This window comes from Andrena cerasifolii, chromosome 3 (assembly GCF_050908995.1).
Source record: "Andrena cerasifolii isolate SP2316 chromosome 3, iyAndCera1_principal, whole genome shotgun sequence".
In the NCBI taxonomy this organism is placed as follows: domain Eukaryota; kingdom Metazoa; phylum Arthropoda; class Insecta; order Hymenoptera; family Andrenidae; genus Andrena; species Andrena cerasifolii.
Genome location: NC_135120.1, coordinates 18,150,638 through 18,169,793, shown reverse-complemented (window position 1 = coordinate 18,169,793; position 19,156 = coordinate 18,150,638). Strand labels below are relative to the sequence as shown.

Here is a 19,156-nt window from a genome sequence, read left to right as displayed (position 1 = left end):
TGGAGCTCCTCTTGGTCCCGGACTTCGAGATCCTGGATTCGGTCGCGGTTAGGGGTGGATGGAACGAGGGGATGATGCTCGACTCGTGTAGGGTGATTTTAGTTCTGTAGGGTAAGATTTCTTTAGATCTTTCGTTGTAGTTTCGTCGTTCGGAGTAAAGGTACCTAATTATTGAAACAACCTGCTCGATATCTCACGATAAAGATTCCGTTGCAGTAGTGTTCCTTCTCGAGAGTGCTTTCTCGAGAATTTCTCGAGAAATTTTATAATTGCTTATTTTTTACTTCTCGAGGAATACTATAATTTCTCGAGAAACTTAAGTCTAGGAAAAATATTATAAATCTCGTTTGTTTTCGGAAATGAATGTATTACTAGTTAATCGCGAACGTATAAACACATCTACAATTTATAATACATCTTATTAATAACATTAGAACCTATATGAATTCCAATAGAAAATCACAGTACAGAAGATTCGATATTATTAACTGCTGAAGGTGCTCTTAAATTCTTATTTAAAAATTTAGGAAAATTGAACACTGAATTAAGTACCTAATGACTTTCTTGTGGCTATTAAAGAAGAAATATAGAAAAGAGGAGGATAAATCTATTGTATCCCGTATAAAATTTTTGCATGATCCAGAATTTCTTCCAAAAGGGTAAAAAAGAAATAGATTAGCTGACGCTATATTAGACGCATTTTGCTATTTAGAAATAAATTTTAAAACCAAAAAGTAATGTTTCGCTTTGTACAAATTTTGTATTAAATAAATGAATTTACCAATTATATTTAATATCTATTTTTACTTCCACAAGTTTTGTATAAATTAGACAGGAATAATCATTCAGCTAAAGTTTTCTTGTGTTTTTGATAAATATTATCAACATTATTCCAAAAATATAATTTTTACAATATTTTTTTTCAATTTCTTGACAAATACGATCTCGTTTCTGATTTCTGGAGAAACAAAAAATGTGGAGAAATCAGGAACACTACAGCGGCAGTGACGAAAGCGGCAGAAGCCGCCCGTGCGACGATTTCTCGGACAATTCACAATAAAACTAATCTCCCGGCAGCGTGCCATTAACCGTGACATATGCTGCCGCGAACCATTGCATTATGAATTGTAACGCGATTTATGCATGCGCGCATACAGAATGCTCGCCGGCGAACGCGATACGGCTGCAACTTTGTGGCGGTTATGTAAGCGGCCGCGACACGAGGAAACAAAGTGCTCCTTCTGCTGCGTAATTAAATAGTAAGGGGGGAAAAAAAGCAGACGAAAAGAGGAAAAAATTAACCGGCTTGCCGCGTGATATCGAACCTTTCTGGTAATCGCAGTGGCTCGCCTCGGCGCGAAAAAAAAAACAACAGTAACAACAACAACGTCGACGACGACAGGAGCGAGGACGATCTGTATCTGACCTGGCCGTTTCCGTTTCGCTTTCAGATTGAGGATGTCCTCAAAGAGGAAGTCACCACCAACGAAGCTATCGGAGGGCGGGGGCGGCACGGGTACAGTGGCAGGCGCCAACGAGGAGGAGGAGGACACGACCTCGTCGGTGACCGGTGGCCCGGCTGGCGAGATATCCGTCGGCGAAGAGGATCCCACCACCCCGGTCGGCATCGAGGAGTGCTACCCTCATCAGAGGGGAGGTGACTGCGAGTCGTCCGGCTGTTCGTCACCGGCGACGACCAGCGAGCCGGATCTCAGGGACTCGCCCTCTCCGTCGTCCAATTCCCTGCGGACCAGCAAACGGCAGAGGATCGTCCACACCGGCCAGGACACCCTCGCCCCTTACCACTACCCCCATCACCACCATCACCACCATCATCATCACCATCATCACACGAACACATCGTCCTCGTCGGGCGGCGTCGTGGAACCGGCGAGCTCGTCCGAGTGCGGCTCGCCACCCACACCCCTAACCGTCGACCCCTACTACCCGGCCCACCCCCATCACAACAACAACAACAACACCGTCACGCAGAACAACAACAACAATAACAACGGCGGCAGCACGGCTACCGCGGGCAGCAAGAGATCCATGGACGACGTCCTCAAGAGGTTAACCTGTAAGATGAACAGCGAGTCCTTGTCGCTGCAGGACGACACCAGCAACACCAGGCGGAACACCCCGCCACCCTCCTCCACGCCGACTGGACACAACGCGCACTGGTTAGTACAGACGACGCTTCAATGTAATGCCAGGTTTGTCTCGAGTAACGGGCTGGCTCTGTGCTGCGACAGTTTCGCTGTTGCTTTTTTAGCTCGTGTTTCGTGGGGTTGTATCTGACGAATGAGGTTTTGGAAGACTTCACTTGAAGGGTAAGGGGAAAAACGAGGAATGTCCATTTTTCGTGATGCTGCGATTTCTAGCATATTTTGTTATAAAGTTTAAATACCCCCCTAAGATACTGGTTAGGAACAGGAAACGTTCACTCTGCACTGGAACAAACGGAATGTCACCACTCTTTGCCTGAGCATAAGCTTTCAGTTTCTGTCGCGAAGGTGAAACAAGAGATTATTTAAGAAGAAAATTATATAAGAAAATTAAATTTATTTAACCTTGCTTTATTACTGGTGGACTAAAGTATTAAAACTTAATTTTCTGGATAATGCAAAGTTGTTTCGTGACATTCCCTGTTCTTCCCATTACCCTCCACTTATCCTGTCGATACCGGCGGTCTAAACCGGAGGGATTCTATATCCCCGCGCGACATAGAGATACACAAAGTATCTTTGTCGTCCCTGACCTTTTAAGGGGTCATGCTCAATCAGGAGGCTGGAAAAAGGGTGGTCTTTGGAAATTTTTTATCCAAAAGCTATAACACATTTCTCAAAAATTCTTTTTTCCTTTCAAGGATTGCATCTAGTACCGTGCATCGTAATTTTTTCATTTAAAAATATTTATCAATAACTAAGTTATTGATCATCACTCGAAGGTTCTCTAAAAAAAAGGCTTCTGCGGTGACCAATGCTGCTCGAAAGTCGATCATCTGAAATAAAAAATTCAAAAGAATTTACTTATTATATTATATTATCTAGTATTTGAACGAAGGATTTTTTTATCCGATGCTTAGTTTTCTTTTAATTGACGGAAATCAGGCATGATTTACGATAAAATTGAAACTTTTACTTTAAACATCAGCCATTTTTTCCCAAATCAATATTTCGAAAAGTCCTTCGTTCAAGTACTAGATAATATAATATAATAAGTAAATTCTTTTGAATTTTTTATTTCAGACGATCGACTTTCGAGCAGCAGTAGTTACCGCAGAATCCTTTTTTTTTTAGAGAACCTTCGATTGATGGACCATAACTTAGTTATCGATAAATATTTTTAAATAAAAAAATTACGATGCACGGTACTAGATGCAATCCTTAAAAGGAAAAAAGATTTTTTGAGAAATGTGTTATAGCTTTTGAGTAAAAAATTTCCAAAGACCACCCTTTTTTCGGCCTCCTGACTGAGCATGACCCCTTAAGCTCTCTTTTCGCCACCACTGTTTAGTTGAATCTAATTCGATTCAGTCATTACGCGCAGTAAACATTATAACGCTGTAGAAGTGTATTCTTCAGCGTGCCTGGTCAAAGAAACATACACGCCTTGTTCTAGTGCTTCGTATATTCTCGGCATTCCCTTTCAACAAGGCTAAATCCTTTTATCTCCGCAAAGTAAACCCCCGAAAGCGACTGCATAGAAGGGTGTGCACCACTCGTGGATGTATCTGCGAGCGAGCACCGCGTTTATCAGCCATTCACGGTCCTCCTTTCTTCCGATATTAATTAAACAGCGTCAGGAAACAGCTAATCGACCGAGGGAAATGAGAGCAACTCCACTGGGCGAGTATTCCTTCCTGCTCCCCAGCCTCGGCGTACACCTAGCGCACCCGATCCGGCGAAGTCGTCAGCAGTGTCACGTATACTTACGCTTACGCAACGTGTCTCCTTTTAATTAGTCGACATTGTGCTCCAGCTGGCATTACGACCGTGAGTTCGTTATAGTGCTGCAATCGCCGCGCTTTAATCTGCCGTTGTCTTCGCGGCGCTATCACGCTCCGAATACTTTTACATAACCGGTAAATATAGCTTAAAAAACGAATCTCTGTCCTCCTTATATCGTCGAAAAACGGTTATCGCCTAACGGCCCCGATTGAAAGTGCAAACTCGAGGCTGCCCGTTTGGACCTCCTTTCGCGAGCAATCTCCCTTCGGTCTTAAAAATCGCTCGGAGCCTCTCCACGCTCCTTCGAGGCATAGATTTCATCAATCCGTTCGAATCAACCGAATCGTCCGGACCGGGTGGATTTAATTATCCCAGGTAGACTTTGTCAAATTAACGTCGAATTAATTCCAATCCCATCCTTCTCAATCTTCGCGAGCGCCCTTTTGACACGAATTAGATAGAAGCTCGACGTGAAATTCAAAGTCCATTGAGTCGCATCGGGATTCTATTTCGAGTAGATAAACCTCCGGGAATTGCCGCACCTACGTGACCGGCCCGCCAGTAGTCCTCGGTTGCATCAGTTGCCCCGTGAATAACAACCGTGGACAGCTGAAATTTGGCGGACAAAAGCGTCCATTGTTCGGCCACGGCGAGATCCACGGATTCCAGTCGTAAAGCGACTCTTCGTTACCGAACGTCCGCGCGAAGTACAAAGAGAGACGGAGGCGAAAAGGAAGTCGGAAGACGGGGGAGGGCCGGCCGGACGGAAAACAAAAAAAAACAACGGGTCCGCAGAAGGGAGGAGAGCGAGAGACGGGTGAGCCTGGAAATATGTCTGACTTCTCTCGCATCGGGGACAAAGAAACGCGTCTCCAAACAGACGGATAAGAGAGAAGATCGGGCGGCATTATCTCGCGACCTGGTCTGGAGGCTGGGCGCGATCGCCAACCACCGGTATTAAAACATTCATTTATTCCGCTCATTTGAAAATTACATAGTTGCCGGCCGCTAGCGGCGAGAAGCTTGTACGCGCACAGGTTTTCTGCGACACTTTGCCGATAGCCGACGGCGCGGAAAAACAGCGGGCAAAAAGTCGAAACGAATCGCCGAGTTATCGGGAAGTCGGTAACGAGCACACGTAGCCTGTGCGCGCGTGTTTGCGTCAGTATGATTAGTCTATACCCCGGCGATATCGCACGGTCACGTAATAGTAATTGCCGCATGTAATCAGGTCCGTCAATGAATTGATTCTTTGTATCGGTACGGACGCCGGAGCTTTTTTCTCCCGTTCCCACTCAATTGCTCGCGCGCACAATGTACAATGTCGAGAATGCAGAGTAAAGATTATCTCGCACGTGGCTAAGCTAATCGTGGACTCTGATTCCCGCCGCTTAATTCATTATACCATTGGTTACGATCTCTGCTTCCTATCCGCGGCAGATCACCGTAGAACAATCGAGTATCGCGGAGGCTTAAATCCTTTCACCGTTTAATTCGTAGCCAGGGTTGTAATCCTTCAAGCGTCGCCTAGGTTCGCTATTCACTCCAAATATAATTAATACCGAATACCATCACCCTCGCCGCTGCTCTGAGACTCCCACGCATTTCTAGGTGTGTAGTTTAGTTCCAGTTGAATTCTGGACGATTCTCTGTTTCGGCACAGGTAGGTACTCAGGCATGTCAGCAGTGGCCTCTATTCTAAATTCGCGGAGGGGTGCTGAGAGCGACCTATGCCCCTGAATCTCCTCGTCAAGATGCTTCCAGATTCTGCGTATCGCGACGGTTAACGGGAGAATAATGATTCCGTATGGAACAACGTCTGTTGCAAGCTTCAAGTGAACCGCGCGCGCGAGAGAGAGAGAGAGAGAGAAACGCCGGACGAGAAATGAATTCCTCGTTGTGCCTGGGAATTTAATTAGACGTTACAGTGTGCACGTTTCTTGCCGCTCACCGACGATAACAAAAATCGTGCATCATGAAACCGTTACTTATCGAGGAACGTCTTTTATCCTTGCACGCTCATGAAAGGCCCTTGCTGTGCGTAGCTTTCTTTCAGGCGATAATAACGCGCGGTGGGCGGCTACAAGATTCTATTCGCGCCTGTTGACCTCCGTATCAGGCAACAAAAGGCTCATTCTGTGGCTATTATCATCCGCCTGGCAAACACATTCGGCGGATTTAGCTTTCCGCGTGGACCAGGAATAAATTCTTGCACATAAAAATAAGCTCGCCTGTTGGGACAGAATTATTGGACGAACATCGGGGGAATTTATCGAATTATTTGCACGATTATCGCGTTCTTCCGCCTCATTACCGTATGTTTCCTCCTTTTTTGTCGCACATCGTGTTAACGTAACTTCAGTTGAACACACCCGCGGGCGCTCATTACGAAATTGATTATCTTCAGTGTTGCGAGCTTGGCCCCTCTACCTATCGTTAAATATTCGCGCGCACGCTTGGTGAAAGCTGGCAGGCAGATATGAGTATCGAAATGTACAGCGTGTAATAATGCGTACGCGTTAGCTTAAAAAATATGCAACGCTTTTAATTACACGTATATATGTACGTCTCTATTAAATTCGTAGGAACGCCTTCTGCATCCTCTCAGATCACGCTCCCCTTTGGTTAGACCTTTGCTTCCAATAGCAAGCGCAAGCAAACGTGGCTTTTTTCTTCTCCATTCGCCATTTCTCGAAGGCAAATACGTCGGGCCGAAGAAGATGGTATCAACTAGCAGCTGGCAGAATTTAGTAAAAATCGCAAAACAATTAATTGCGAAATAATTTCTCTGTGAGAAATGAGTCAAGAGCGCGAAGTAGAGTTTATTCATACGAGTGAGCGCGCATGCACTTCATCAAGTGCATTATCGAGTGCACAGTCGAAATTCGGAATTCCATTGTTCTAGAGAATGAAGAAGTACCCTGTAAATAAATTTTGGTTTCCCATTTTTTCGCCTGATTTTTACGCGACGTATCAACCGTTTCACTGGTTTCTGAAACTTCTCGTATTCGAGGGAAACAAAGAGGCGATGGTGCTTCTGACAGTTACCGTCAGTCAGTCAATCAGTGTGAGATTAACCCCCATCCGGCAAATCACATAACACGCATCACGCGCTACAAGTGTAGGGTGTTAAGGAAAGCTCGGAGTCCCTGATTGCAGCTTGTCCTCGTCCGTGTTCCCATCCGCGAGAGCATCGAATCTGTCATTTTTGGAGGAAGATGATTGAGCGCGAGAACGAAAGGACGATGATTCTCCGCTCGAAAGCGACGCGTCACGGTGCTCATCGGTCATTACGAAGGCTGCAATTTAGTTGAAAACCGCGGATAGCAATCGGCCGTTAAGCAAGTATTTTCGATGCGAATCCCGTTATCCAACCGAGCAGCAGGGAGGGAGGGCAGAGCGAAGGGAGAGCGGTGCGAGTCCAGAATTGAATGTATCCCAAAAACGCGGGTGAACGTCGCGAGCTGTCGTACAGTTGGCTGAATTTTGGAAGAATTTTGGCCCGGATACCCGCTCGGTGTGGGCCGCGCACTGGCACGATTCTGTTTCTGTTGATCCCGTTCGCCGCTGCCAAGTTCATCGGTTCGCTTTCAATGATTACACGCCGCTTTGCATCGCGCTTCGTTACGTTTGTCGTGGAAGCTAAGGGTGCTCGAGATCCTTGCAACGAACTTTCTGTACATTTCGCCCTTTATTCTGCTGGATAATCAAGGGAGGAAACACGGGCGCAACTATTCGCAAGTGTACGGAAGCCGTTGCCAGGTTCCCGAGAAATGACCTAGTTAGCGGATCAAGCATGAACCCTGCGCTCGGTAGACTTAGGTACCTATTCTCTCGTATCCCGCGATTGGACGCATCTGCGAGCGTCGCGACTAGGAGCGATCTTTAAAATTCGTCAGCCGCTTTAACGTTGACCCTGTGACGCCATGAGAAACGCCATACGCTCCCCGCGTAGCCGTATATATTGCCCCAGATTCCTAAAGGCGCTGCTCTTTCAATCCCGGGGCACACGAGGCTTCGTCCTTATCCGGCGTCCTTCACGGGATCCGGTGCTCGCGAGGTCCAGAGGCCGCGGCGGTGGCTGGCCACGGGGCACAATGCGTCCGGTATCACTTATTCGTGGTCCATTTTCCTCGGCATAAAAGAGGAACGAGAGCTCCGGGCGGAGACCGGTAGGGCACTCTGGGGGAAAGAATCCGTGGTAGCGGGGAAACGCGATGCAAAGGAGAGAGAATAAGAGGGAAAGAGCGGGAACACCCCATCACGGGAGCAAACACTCGGGCTGCCGTGATTGCACGGCCACGACCCTATCTATTATTCACCTGGCTCCCAACCCTATGTACGCGGACCACTACTATCCCATTCCGGAGCCGCTGCAACCTCTCGCTCCCGCGAATAGTACGTGCCCCGATTTGCCTACGACCCAGTGGACCTCTCTGCCCTGCACCGCCGCAGATGACAAGCCACCGCGGCATTTCCCCTCTTCTCCTGCACAGGCCCGCGTAGGAACGTAATTGACCGTGGCTCGATATGGTTTACGTTGCAGCGGAGGCGTCGCCAGCGTGCCGAACAGCGTGGCGCCTTCTCCACCCGCCTCTGGAAGGATGCAGAATACCGAGGGACAGGTCCAGCAGGACGGTGCCTCGGCCCTTCACAGGGTCCTCTGCGCCGAGAGCTTCGCGGAGAAGGAACGAAGGCTCTCCGAGATGATCCTGCAGCTGCAGCTGCTCAGGGAACAACTACTGCAACAGCAAGATCAGTCCAAGGTAGGACTATACGTTGAGCTTTCTACTTTCACGCCGCGCGCGTTCACCTCCGCTACTGTGCCTGCCCCTTTGGATCAGGCTTACAGGATTCACGCGAGAGTTCCTCGGTGGATGGTCAATCGTCTAATATTTCTGTTCACCCTTCGCGCTAGGAAATCTGAGGGGTATCCTTTTCCTCGGCAGTGTATAGAGTCGGTTGTAATTGGTAAAGGGGAAGAAACGGAAGTAGGACTCTCCCTTTCGTTCGAGGGGAAACGACGAATGATACCTACCTTTCGGATTGCGTGACTCGTTCGAATGAATTCGACGGAGCATCTTGCGCGGGTCATGGATCCTGGCGGAGTTGAACGTTTAATAGAGCCTGGGGGATTATTCTCGGCGCGATCCGAGCCAGCGGAGAAATTGATTGTTGGAGACATCGCGGTTGGCTAATCGTAATGTCGCTGCCGATACAGAATTCAAACGCCCGCGACGTCAGTGGTCTTTAATATAATCGCCTATCGCTTTCGAGATTTATTGATCGGGGGACAGATTCTAAATTTGCCCACCTGCGGATTCGAATTTGTCGTGTACGGTAGATATCTATCAATAGCGAATAATTTGTCTCCTTCCGCTTAGCTATCTAGCGCATCACATTTATTTCAGCCTCGTGGAAACTGTTAATGCTGCGCTGATCGACCCAGCTTTCAAGTGACATTTAACTAAAAACAGTATTTTTTCTGCTTCGGCTGACGTAGATGGAGAGGCAGCTCGGAAGATATGCTATTTTCGCCTCGTCCTTTTTCATTTAACCAAATGAGGAGAAAAGTAATAAAAAGCGGTGAAATTCCTTGCTGGTACTCTCAGCTGAAAAAGCTACCGACTTGATTTTACCGTACGTCGAGGTTAAACAAATATTGTTACGTTGTGGCAGTTTTAATTAAAGCTCGAGATGTTGCGTGCACAATTAACTTAATAAAGCAATAAACTTAATTAGCTCCGTATACTGTTTCGTTAAACGTGATCGTTAGCCTGGTTGGAAGAAAGGGGGAAACGCATTCTAGTCTCCTAAGAATGAAAGATCAAGTGATAACGGTCGGGTATGACTTTAATGCTGATTCGCGTGCAAAATGAGCAACTGTACAGGTCGTTTCAGCACTGCGAGCGCGGAGTTACTTGTCCAGTAGAGCTCGTTAAACAGAGCAAAGAAGCTTGCTAAACACATCCGCGCGCATTATCTAAAAAACAATGCTTCGAACTTATCTACATACACCAGCCATCCATTTAAGAGACTTTATGCATCCTGGTATTCTACTTGTGCAATCTCTACTCGTCCAATTGAGTTTACACGTTCGAAGGCATCTCCCCTCTATGAAATCTCGATACAGGTGTTCGAGTTATCCCATGCACCGAGTTCCTTCGTATTTCCATCGAATGCTCCGTCGCACAGTGGAGAAATTTCGCGATTTTATGGCCAAAACTACAAAAATAATTTTTTCAATTCGACAAAATAAATGCAAATGTCAATCGAAGAACTAATACGAGTATCAAATGCCACCAGTTTTACTGTTAAATGTTTTAATACAAAGCTCGTATCCAAAGATCCGAAAATAATTTGAAGGCATGGATTCAAATCCTGGTGGTGCGTAAGATATCTTTTTGTCCTCAAAATAATTGTGTTTCGGTTTTTAATACGTAATTTATACAATTTTTAAAGTAGTGTTTTAGAAATAATCTTCTCATGTAAGAATCATTTTTCAATACATAAAATAGTTATCAACCTGTTATACATTACAAACCTTTTTATTCTTTTTTAAACGACTTAATTCAGCTTCAATCCTCTATTTGATTGCTTGTATTATGTATATTTGTTTCTCAACTAACTCTAACAAAGAAAAAAGCGTATAAATGTAAATAATAAAAAAATCTTAATCGTTCATAATTTTCATAACTGCTGTTTTTCGGATAATTTATTTTCTCACATATCAGAACGTAAAAGTGCCGAATTTTATATATTAAAAATAAGCTCTCAGGTTATGACCACGAAAATAAATTTAGTTCTTCAATTGACATTTGTATTAAATTTGCAAAATTAAAAAATTTCATTTCTGTAGTATTGGCCATAAAATCGCAGAACTTCCCCACTGTGCGTCGAGCTCGCGCGAGCAGACCCGCTACGAATTCAGCGCCGATTGGAAACACGTTTCGCGAGCCAGTGCAGGAAGTTATTATCCGAGGTAATAATTTCCACGCGCGTTATTTACGTAGCGGCGGATACGGCGTTTTCCCCGAAGCCAGCTAACCACCGCGACGCGGGCAGGATCGTAGAGCCGCTCTAAACACTCCCAGTCGATCCGCGCATTCCCCGCCGAGGGCGGCGGCGAAACGTCGATTGTCCCGCGAGCCGATTACGCAATCGGTCGGCGATCTCCAGACCCAGAGGGAGGATACCACCCGGACAATGAGGACGTCGATTCGAATCGACGTCACCGGTGACGATCCTATCGGCGGTATCGCGATGACTGGATGGTTCGCGCGACCTCAAAAGCCGCGGGTCATCGCGTGGAAGCGAAGCGACTCCTCTGCGGCTCCAGGGAATCGAGCCGCGCCGGGAGAAACCTGTCTACCCGCAAAAATGCGGGCGCGTGCAGATAATGCCCGGCGTATTACCGTTATTATGCCGGTCATTTACGTGCTGCAGGGACGAGCTGCTCCTTCCCTCCACGTATCCCGCTAAATTCGCCCCGAGGCGGGAATTCTACGAACGCGTTTGAGCAAACACGAGCGTCCAGGTAGGACCACGGAGCGACGCTGATCGATGCTCACGGGACCGCTGCTAAAACCGCGTTCTTAGAGGATACGAGTTTTATGACAGCCAGTTGAATCAAGGTCGGTGATAGAGGACTCGTAGCTGAAACGGTCCGAGGATTCAGCTATGGATTGGAGACGGCAAGATCGTTCCAAAAATCGGCTGGCTATCATAAAACGAAGTTACACGCGCGACGGTTTTAACGACAGAGGAAGAAGCGAGGGTAGGAAGCCAGGGAATGACGGAGGCTCATCGAGGTCCGGGTGGAGGAGTCTTTCCAGAAGACGCGGCTCGTGTCAGGCCTCATCGTCTTCAGAGATCTCGTCGCGGGTACACGCTCGAAGGCTCGCGTGTCGGGGCTCTCGAGGATGGAGAACGTTTTCTCGTCGGCCATTTCATCGGCACCGAGTGAAAACGCGTTTGTCGGCGGCGTTTGCGCGGCAGCCGCCGCCTGGAGAGTTAGCTGACGTTAAAACGGAAGTGCGACCGTGAAGGAAAAGGCGAGGTCGGTCGGGTGGCACCGCGGTGGAGGAGCGAGAAGGATAGACCGAGAGAAAGAGAGAAAGAGGGACGAGGGAGAATGTAGGAGGAAGGCGTTAGTCTCAGCGTTCTCCTCCTCTCGGGTCCCGGAGGGCGTATAGTAATGTTCGAGCTGGCAGACTCCGGGTCGAGTGGGGATCTCCCTCTCCTCTGTTCCCCTCTCCCCTCCTCTTCCCCTTTTTCTCATTCTCTCTCGCTCTGTCCTTCTCTCTTTCACCTTTCCACCTGTTATGCGACTCTATGCCATGCTGTATTGGCACAGGTGTGCGACCGCGTATCCGCTCGAACGCATACCACCTTCTTCGGGGGGCTACACCTAGCTCCTCTTCTTTCCGCGCCGCATACGCGCGCCAGGCTACTTCTCTTCCTCGCCCTCCGCCCTTCCTTCCTTCCTTCCTTCCTTTCATCCTCCCTCGACGGGCACCACCGCCGTCTTCCTCCGCGAGCGAGCTGGCCGATTGCGTGGGCGGCGAGAGCTCTACCATCTCTCGCTCGCTCTTTCTCTCTCCCCTGTTCCTCGAGGCGCCTCCGCGGACCAACCTATACCTTCGACTGCACCTGTGCAGGAGCATATTGTCACGCCCAGTGGCTCGACCGTGCAGGCACCGTGCACTTGCCGACGCACCGCTACCGACGCAGACGATTCCTCCACTTTTATTTAACGCGGTCGACTCGCTGGCCAGCTCGACGGCAGCCCTCGATGTCGACTACCGTTCTTGATATCTATATCTACGTAGGGAAATGATATTCGGTAGCTGCTTCGCGTTTCGCACAATTCAGGAAATGTTGTTTTATATTGATCGTTGGTAGAAGTGTATGCTGTGGGTGGAAGGAATGTAGTGAGGTAATCGGAGCACATTTAAGAGCTGCCTTTCGGTGCACAAGGGAAACGTACGTGGCTTCCGTCAAGACACCTGTTCACCCTCGTTCGCCGCACAGTACGCTGAATCTTTGAAATTCTTACACGGGACTTCGGGGACCACTCGCTGGCACGAAAATCGATTCTAAAGGGAACACGGGTCTCGTCGGTGGCGCTTGAAACGCGTCCTTGACGGGGTACCGGAAAAGGACCCTTCAGCATGCGAACCACCTCCATTCATCGGTCCCCATTCACCGGTGCCACGACCTTCCTCCTTACCTGGTCAGACACGTTTCGACCTTCACCGTACACAGCCTCTTGATGACTCTCCACGAAATTGCTGCAGGTGAGCATGAAATTTCTGCCCGCCGTCAGTGATTAAAGCTGAATGCCTCGGAGGATTCGAAGCGGCTGCACGTTAGCTCGTCGGTTCAAGGTCCGCGCGCACGTATCCGTTCCGTGTCAGTTCAGTATCCGTTCCGTGTCCGTAATTTCACGGACAACTGTGTAGGAGGCCTGCTCTGGCTCGGTCAGTCCCAATTCAGCCGGTTCTGCAAGCCTGCTGTACAGTTCTTTCAGTCAGTAGGTGACAAAAGGAACATTCCACGCGAAATCGGACACTTTTTGGAGTAACATTTCGGATGTGGCTGAAAATTCAATATGTTGTAGTCTTTATGGATACATAAACATATCTCGAAGGATTTTTGACAATTTTGAAAAATGTCGATTTTACAGCTGTTTCAAGGTAAGTGCTAACTTTTTTTTCAATCAATTATAACTATGGGGGTAGCAAACGGATAGAGATGAGGTTTACGGCGATTTGTAGAAAAGACATTGAAGTTTTAAGAAAAAATTATTTCAGTTTCAGAAACAGATTTTTTTAACCATTTTTGTAAAAAACTTCATTTGTTTAAAATAATTGCACAAAAATGGTTAAAAAAAATTGTTTCTGAAACTGCAATAATTTTTTCTTAAAACTTCAATGTCTTTTCTACAAATCGCCGTAAACCCCATCTCCATCGGTTTACTACCCCCATAGTTATAATTTATTGAAAAAAAGTTAGCACTTACCTTCAAACAGCTGTAAAATCGACATTTTTCAAAATTGTCAAAAATCCTTCGAGATATGTTTATATATCCCTAAAGACTACAACGTATTCAAATTTCAGCCACATCCGAAATGTTACTCGAAAAAGTGTAAAACAGAATAACATTTTTAAAATTGGTCCAAACCACGTGATTTTTTTAGAAGCTAGAAGTATTAGGTTGCTAAGTAGGTGGCGTGTTTCGTCGTTTTGAAAAAAATCGCAATTGGTCGGAATAGCAAAGAAAATAATGAAAATCGTTTTTTTCACTTTTTTTCCTGCACCTGCAATGAAAATTTAAAAATCCCTTAAGTAGGTAGATTTAAGTAAGTTTTACTCTAATGCTGGTACATAGTAAATCATCTGGTTTCCTTTAAACGGGTGCTTTCCTCGACATCAGCAATCCACTGCTAATTATTAATGTAAAAGTACATTTTAATCTATACAATCTCAACCACACCCATTTTCATGTCTGTTGCTGTTTATGGGATAAACCCAATGCTTCCTCTTCGCTCGTTTTTTACCACATCTTTTGTGTAAAATCCAAATAGATAACGCTTCAAACTCATTCATTCTTTCGGAGAAATATTTTGTCCAAAAATGTGTGGGGCACGAGAAGATATTTTTTATTGAAGAACAAATGACACGAGAATCGTCCTGCGAACGGTTCTTATAGAAGCTATAATGATCAATGGAAAATCGGTATGCATCATACACGTATCGCGATACATGTATCGCCGTGTGAAAAAGCTCTAAAGTTTGCGCGTCCTGTTGAAACGCACATCCAGCTCTATTTCCCTAACACTCAGCATCCATGCATCCGATCATACCCTATACCGCGCAAAATTCAAATACAAAACCCTTTTCATTACAATCATTAATAACGATCAGAAATATATCATGTTTGGTATAATTTCCATTGCGAAAACTCCAGCAATCCATTGGTGGTATTTGTATGGAGATCTAATATTAATTATAGAAATTCCCATTTTCATTACTGAGTAGCCTATTGCTGTCCTTGTCTTTATGACTCTAGGGTCTAGGACCCTCGAGAAGCGCGTGGTGCGAGAGTTTCGACCCGAGAACCTTTCACGGTCAGAAAAAAAGGTCGTCCCTTTCACCTTTCCGTGATTTCATTACTCCGTCAGTCGAAATACTCAAATATCGTTAGCAACCAAATTTTAGTGTCACTGAACGGATAGGGGTTCTACAGTGACATCTGCTACCAGCCCTGACACGGACAAGTGTGCGCTGTTCCATTGTAAAGCACGCAAACGATATTTTTTTAACACTGATTCCTCACGGCCCGGAACTGACGGGTACGGAGAGACCGTCGAATTTCACGGAACTGACAAGTGTGGCGCTGCTCCGTTTCCAAACTAGCAACCGATACCTTTCACGACCACGGAACTGACGCGGAACGGATATGTGTGCGCGCAGAGCTTTACGGAACCGTGAAATTAATCGGAGCCGCGTTAATTACAATCAACCGATGTTTTCTGGTTGCAAGCGGCATCGGGCGTTTTGTAACTCGTATTAATGGCCGCTAATAGGTTAATTAATCTAGCATAACACTACATCCCCAATAATTTCAACTTTCCCAATCACGCTGACCTACCGGATTTATTAAAAACACCCTGGCGCAGAGGTCGTTCGCTTGTTGCATCGCCCTCCAAAACACCGAGGCGTCGGCTAATCCGTCTTAAACACTAGCGTGGGTGTGGAACGGCGGGAGGGTATGGTGGCGCACGTTTCCGCGCGACCGTGCGTCGTTATTATACGGTAGCGTAATCCACAAAGGCGGGACCAGAGAGGTCCGTCCGCGATGTGCAACCTGTGAATGCCGGGTCAGAAGCGAGGAGAACAAGGGGGGGCTTGTACGGTGTGCGGTGTTTGGCCAGCCAGAGCGAGAGGGCCCTGGGGGCGCTTGTGCGTATGCCCATACGTTTGTCCATTTGCGTATCGGCCGGCGCTTTATGGGAATTAGCGGCGTATTGTGGGTCGCCTGGTGGGCGGTCTGTGTGCACCGGTGCACGAGAAGCGTCCACGGGAACGGCCACCGCTGCCCGACCACCCCCAGCGCCGCGAGGGGTGGTTGCTGCGGCGCATAGACGCGTGGGGGATGATCGAGGAGGACCGCTGACCGTGGTACAGAGGCAGAGAGAGAGCGTGGGACGGAGTGACGTAGACACACACGGAGAATGGAAGACGGGAAGGGGGCGGAGGGGGCGGGAAACGGGAATGCGTCCGGGAATGGGGATGATTCCGCGCTTCTCTTTCTGTTTCCCCTTTTCTCTTTCTCTCTGTGTGTATCGCTGTTTGTCAATATACGAGCGATATGATCACCAAGTATAATCACCGGCGGACCGGAGAGCGTCGAGCTCTCTGTCAATAGAATGCTACTTTGTGACCCCCTCCGCACACTAACCCCCGGTTCAATCCTACCGCTTATATATTGTATCAAACATGCACGCGCGTTTGTTCTCTTTCCCTCTCTCTGGAGAATGCTGTACCATCGTTCGTAAAATCCATATCGACCGACAATACTGCTGGACGGACACAGGCGGGCCGTGCAGAACTACGCGCCCCTGTCGCATCGGCATCGAACAGAAACCACCCTGCGTAGGACTCCACTGTTTCCTCGCGACGATAATCCGGCCTGTTTTTTTTTTCTGCGTGGTTCCTCCTGTCCCGTCTACACTTGATTAATGTAGAATCATCATTGGCAGACTTATACGTAGAGTAAGGTGAATGTCCCAATTTCTGCTCATGTCCCTATTTCTGATCATTTCGTATTTTTCTTATTATTAGAAGCGTCACGGTTGTACTGTAGTTACAACAAAATAATGTACAAATGTGTACATAATATATATTTGCTTACTTATTTATAATAATTTTTAAACAATGTGGTTACACAGAGTAATCTATAGTTGTAATATGTTGCGATTTCATTTACTGTAAAATTCTGTACAATCGTTACAAGAATCGGTTCTATAACCGCTTTGTAACTTATATAGAACCTAAAAAATAAAAGTTATAGAACCTAAAAAATAAAAGTCATAGAACTTAAAAAATAAAAGTTATAGAACCTAAAAAATAAAAGTCATAGAGCTATATAGGAACCGTAACTTATACTTATATAGTCTGATATTTAGGTTCTTTATAACGGTTATTCCGAATAAACGTTCCGAATAACTCTTTCAGTCAGAACCTTTATATAACAGTTTGAAACAGTTATTTTCGAAACCTATTCAAGCCCTGATTGAAATAGACCAACAAATAATGATAGAAAAATTTTTACTTATCTGGTACGCGACTTAATAGGTCCTTGCTTACAACCACACGATTCGCTGAAGCGGACGCTATTAAAGTGGGCGATAGAGTGGTGTGATCAACTCACACGGAAAAAATAATTTAATGTACAAAGCTCTTTTTATTTTGAAGATAGAGCCGTCGGAACAACTTACCCCTGGAACTTTTAGCCCCGGTCTCCCCTACTTCTAAGTTTATTTCCGTTTAATGTTCTCCATGAATAATTATGCGAGTGGTCTCTGCCAACGACAGAAACCATTTCTCCCGGCACCTCGGGAGAGGTGGTCAGATGTCATGACTTCAGTTTTCAACCCGATTTACAGTAAATATTGTCTTAAAGTAAATATCGACCAGTTGTTCTGAATTATGAACATACAGGTTCGTTCTGATAAAATAAGTAACGTCTATACTAGTTTTAATAGCCATTTTATATTAGGTCGACCGCGTCTCCCGGATTTACCCTATGCATTTGCCACTGCAGATGCACCGTGTCACCTGTCGATGGTTTCCTCGAGTGTCCAGCCAATTAAACGCGGAACACCTCGAGCCGGGTATGCAAAGAGCGCAAAGGGAACTGTCACGATTATCAGCCGCAGGAGCGGAAATTAAGTACAATTCGCAGCGAGAACCGCCGCGCCGGGGAGATGATTGTGCTCGCGGAAAGCGCGCCCTCGTTCGCTAGGGATGGGCAAATTCCTCGGATCGGAAAGGTTCGCGTAACAAGCACGGGCTTTCGACTAAAGTGGCGTTGGTGGATCACGCGCCTCTCTCTGACAGCCGCTGGAGCGTGTCTCGCGCGATTTCGTAGCTCGCCTGTCGGCGTTAAACGGGGCTAAATGAACGGGCCTCGTCCGCCGCTGTTCCTCGCTTGCCGTGTCTCTTCTCCTCCCTTCTTCGCGCTCGTTTTTTTTTTCCACGCGAAGCGTCAACTTACACGGCCGCCACGCTTATCCGGCTCACCGGGTTCGCCACCCCCGGGAGCTGGCAGGGCGCAGCGCTCGGCCTACGCCGGCGGAAAGGGGCCTGCGGGAGTGTGGGCGGTCTCGGGCTCGTCGGATGTATCTTTTCGAGCGATCAAAGAATTATCGCAGCGAACCGGCAAGCCGACGGTGTTTGTCGTTTGATCGCGGGGCAACGATGCGTGACTTTGCGCGTTACCTGTCGCGGCTGCGGGGGGCGAGACACGACCTCCACTCCGCTCGGCTCCGCTCGGCTCTGCTCCGCTCTGTGTGGTCGACTAACGCGTTAACGCATTTTACCCGAGCCTCTCTCCCGTTTCTTCCGCGTCTCGTCTTCTTTTTTTTTTCCACCACCACCCTCTCCGTCCCCTGCGCACCCTTGTGCCTCCCCCGATGGCACTCGTCCCCCTCGATCCGCGCCCAGCCTCCTCTCCTCTTTGTATCTCCTTTGCACTATGTCTGGTTCTCTCGTCGCGGCTCTCCTCGCTCCGTTCCTCCTCGCGTTCCGCTCTCTGGCCACCCCTTTCCCACCCCTCTCGCCCAGGCTCGTACATCCAATATCTCTCGCAGAGGACCGAGGTCGGGTCCGCTGCCCTCGTCATGTCGTACTAATGCATGTAATTGCAGCTAACCTCATTAAACCCGCCGACTGATGCCACTCGCTCAAATTGCGTCCCTCTCCCCCTTGGCCCCTATCTGTCCATTCCTCTCTCCCTCTCTCTCCCTCTGTAATCCACCGCCCTTCCGTCTGCCACCGTCCCGACACCGCGTTTTCGTTATCCCCGTTCCCGCGACCTCCACGATTCTCTTCCGCGTTTCCGCGCGTTTCGTCCGTCTGCGTTCTCAGCGTCTCTGTTTACCTCTGTCTCATTGGATACCGCTACAGGCAGCGAGAAT

The 19,156-nt window shown here is 47.4% G+C and overlaps 1 protein-coding gene across 5 annotated transcripts in view; it reads left to right on the top strand.

Moving 5' to 3' along the window:
- Sox102f (transcription factor Sox102F) overlaps positions 1 to 19,156 on the top strand; it is a 188,224-nt gene that overhangs the window by 140,957 nt on the left and 28,111 nt on the right. For all 5 annotated transcript variants that reach the window (XM_076809456.1, XM_076809455.1, XM_076809459.1 and 2 more), the window contains 2 exons: positions 1,452 to 2,180; positions 8,497 to 8,716. In XM_076809456.1, the coding sequence (XP_076665571.1) occupies positions 1,452 to 2,180; positions 8,497 to 8,716 (949 nt within the window). The remainder of the gene's footprint in view (positions 1 to 1,451; positions 2,181 to 8,496; positions 8,717 to 19,156) is intronic.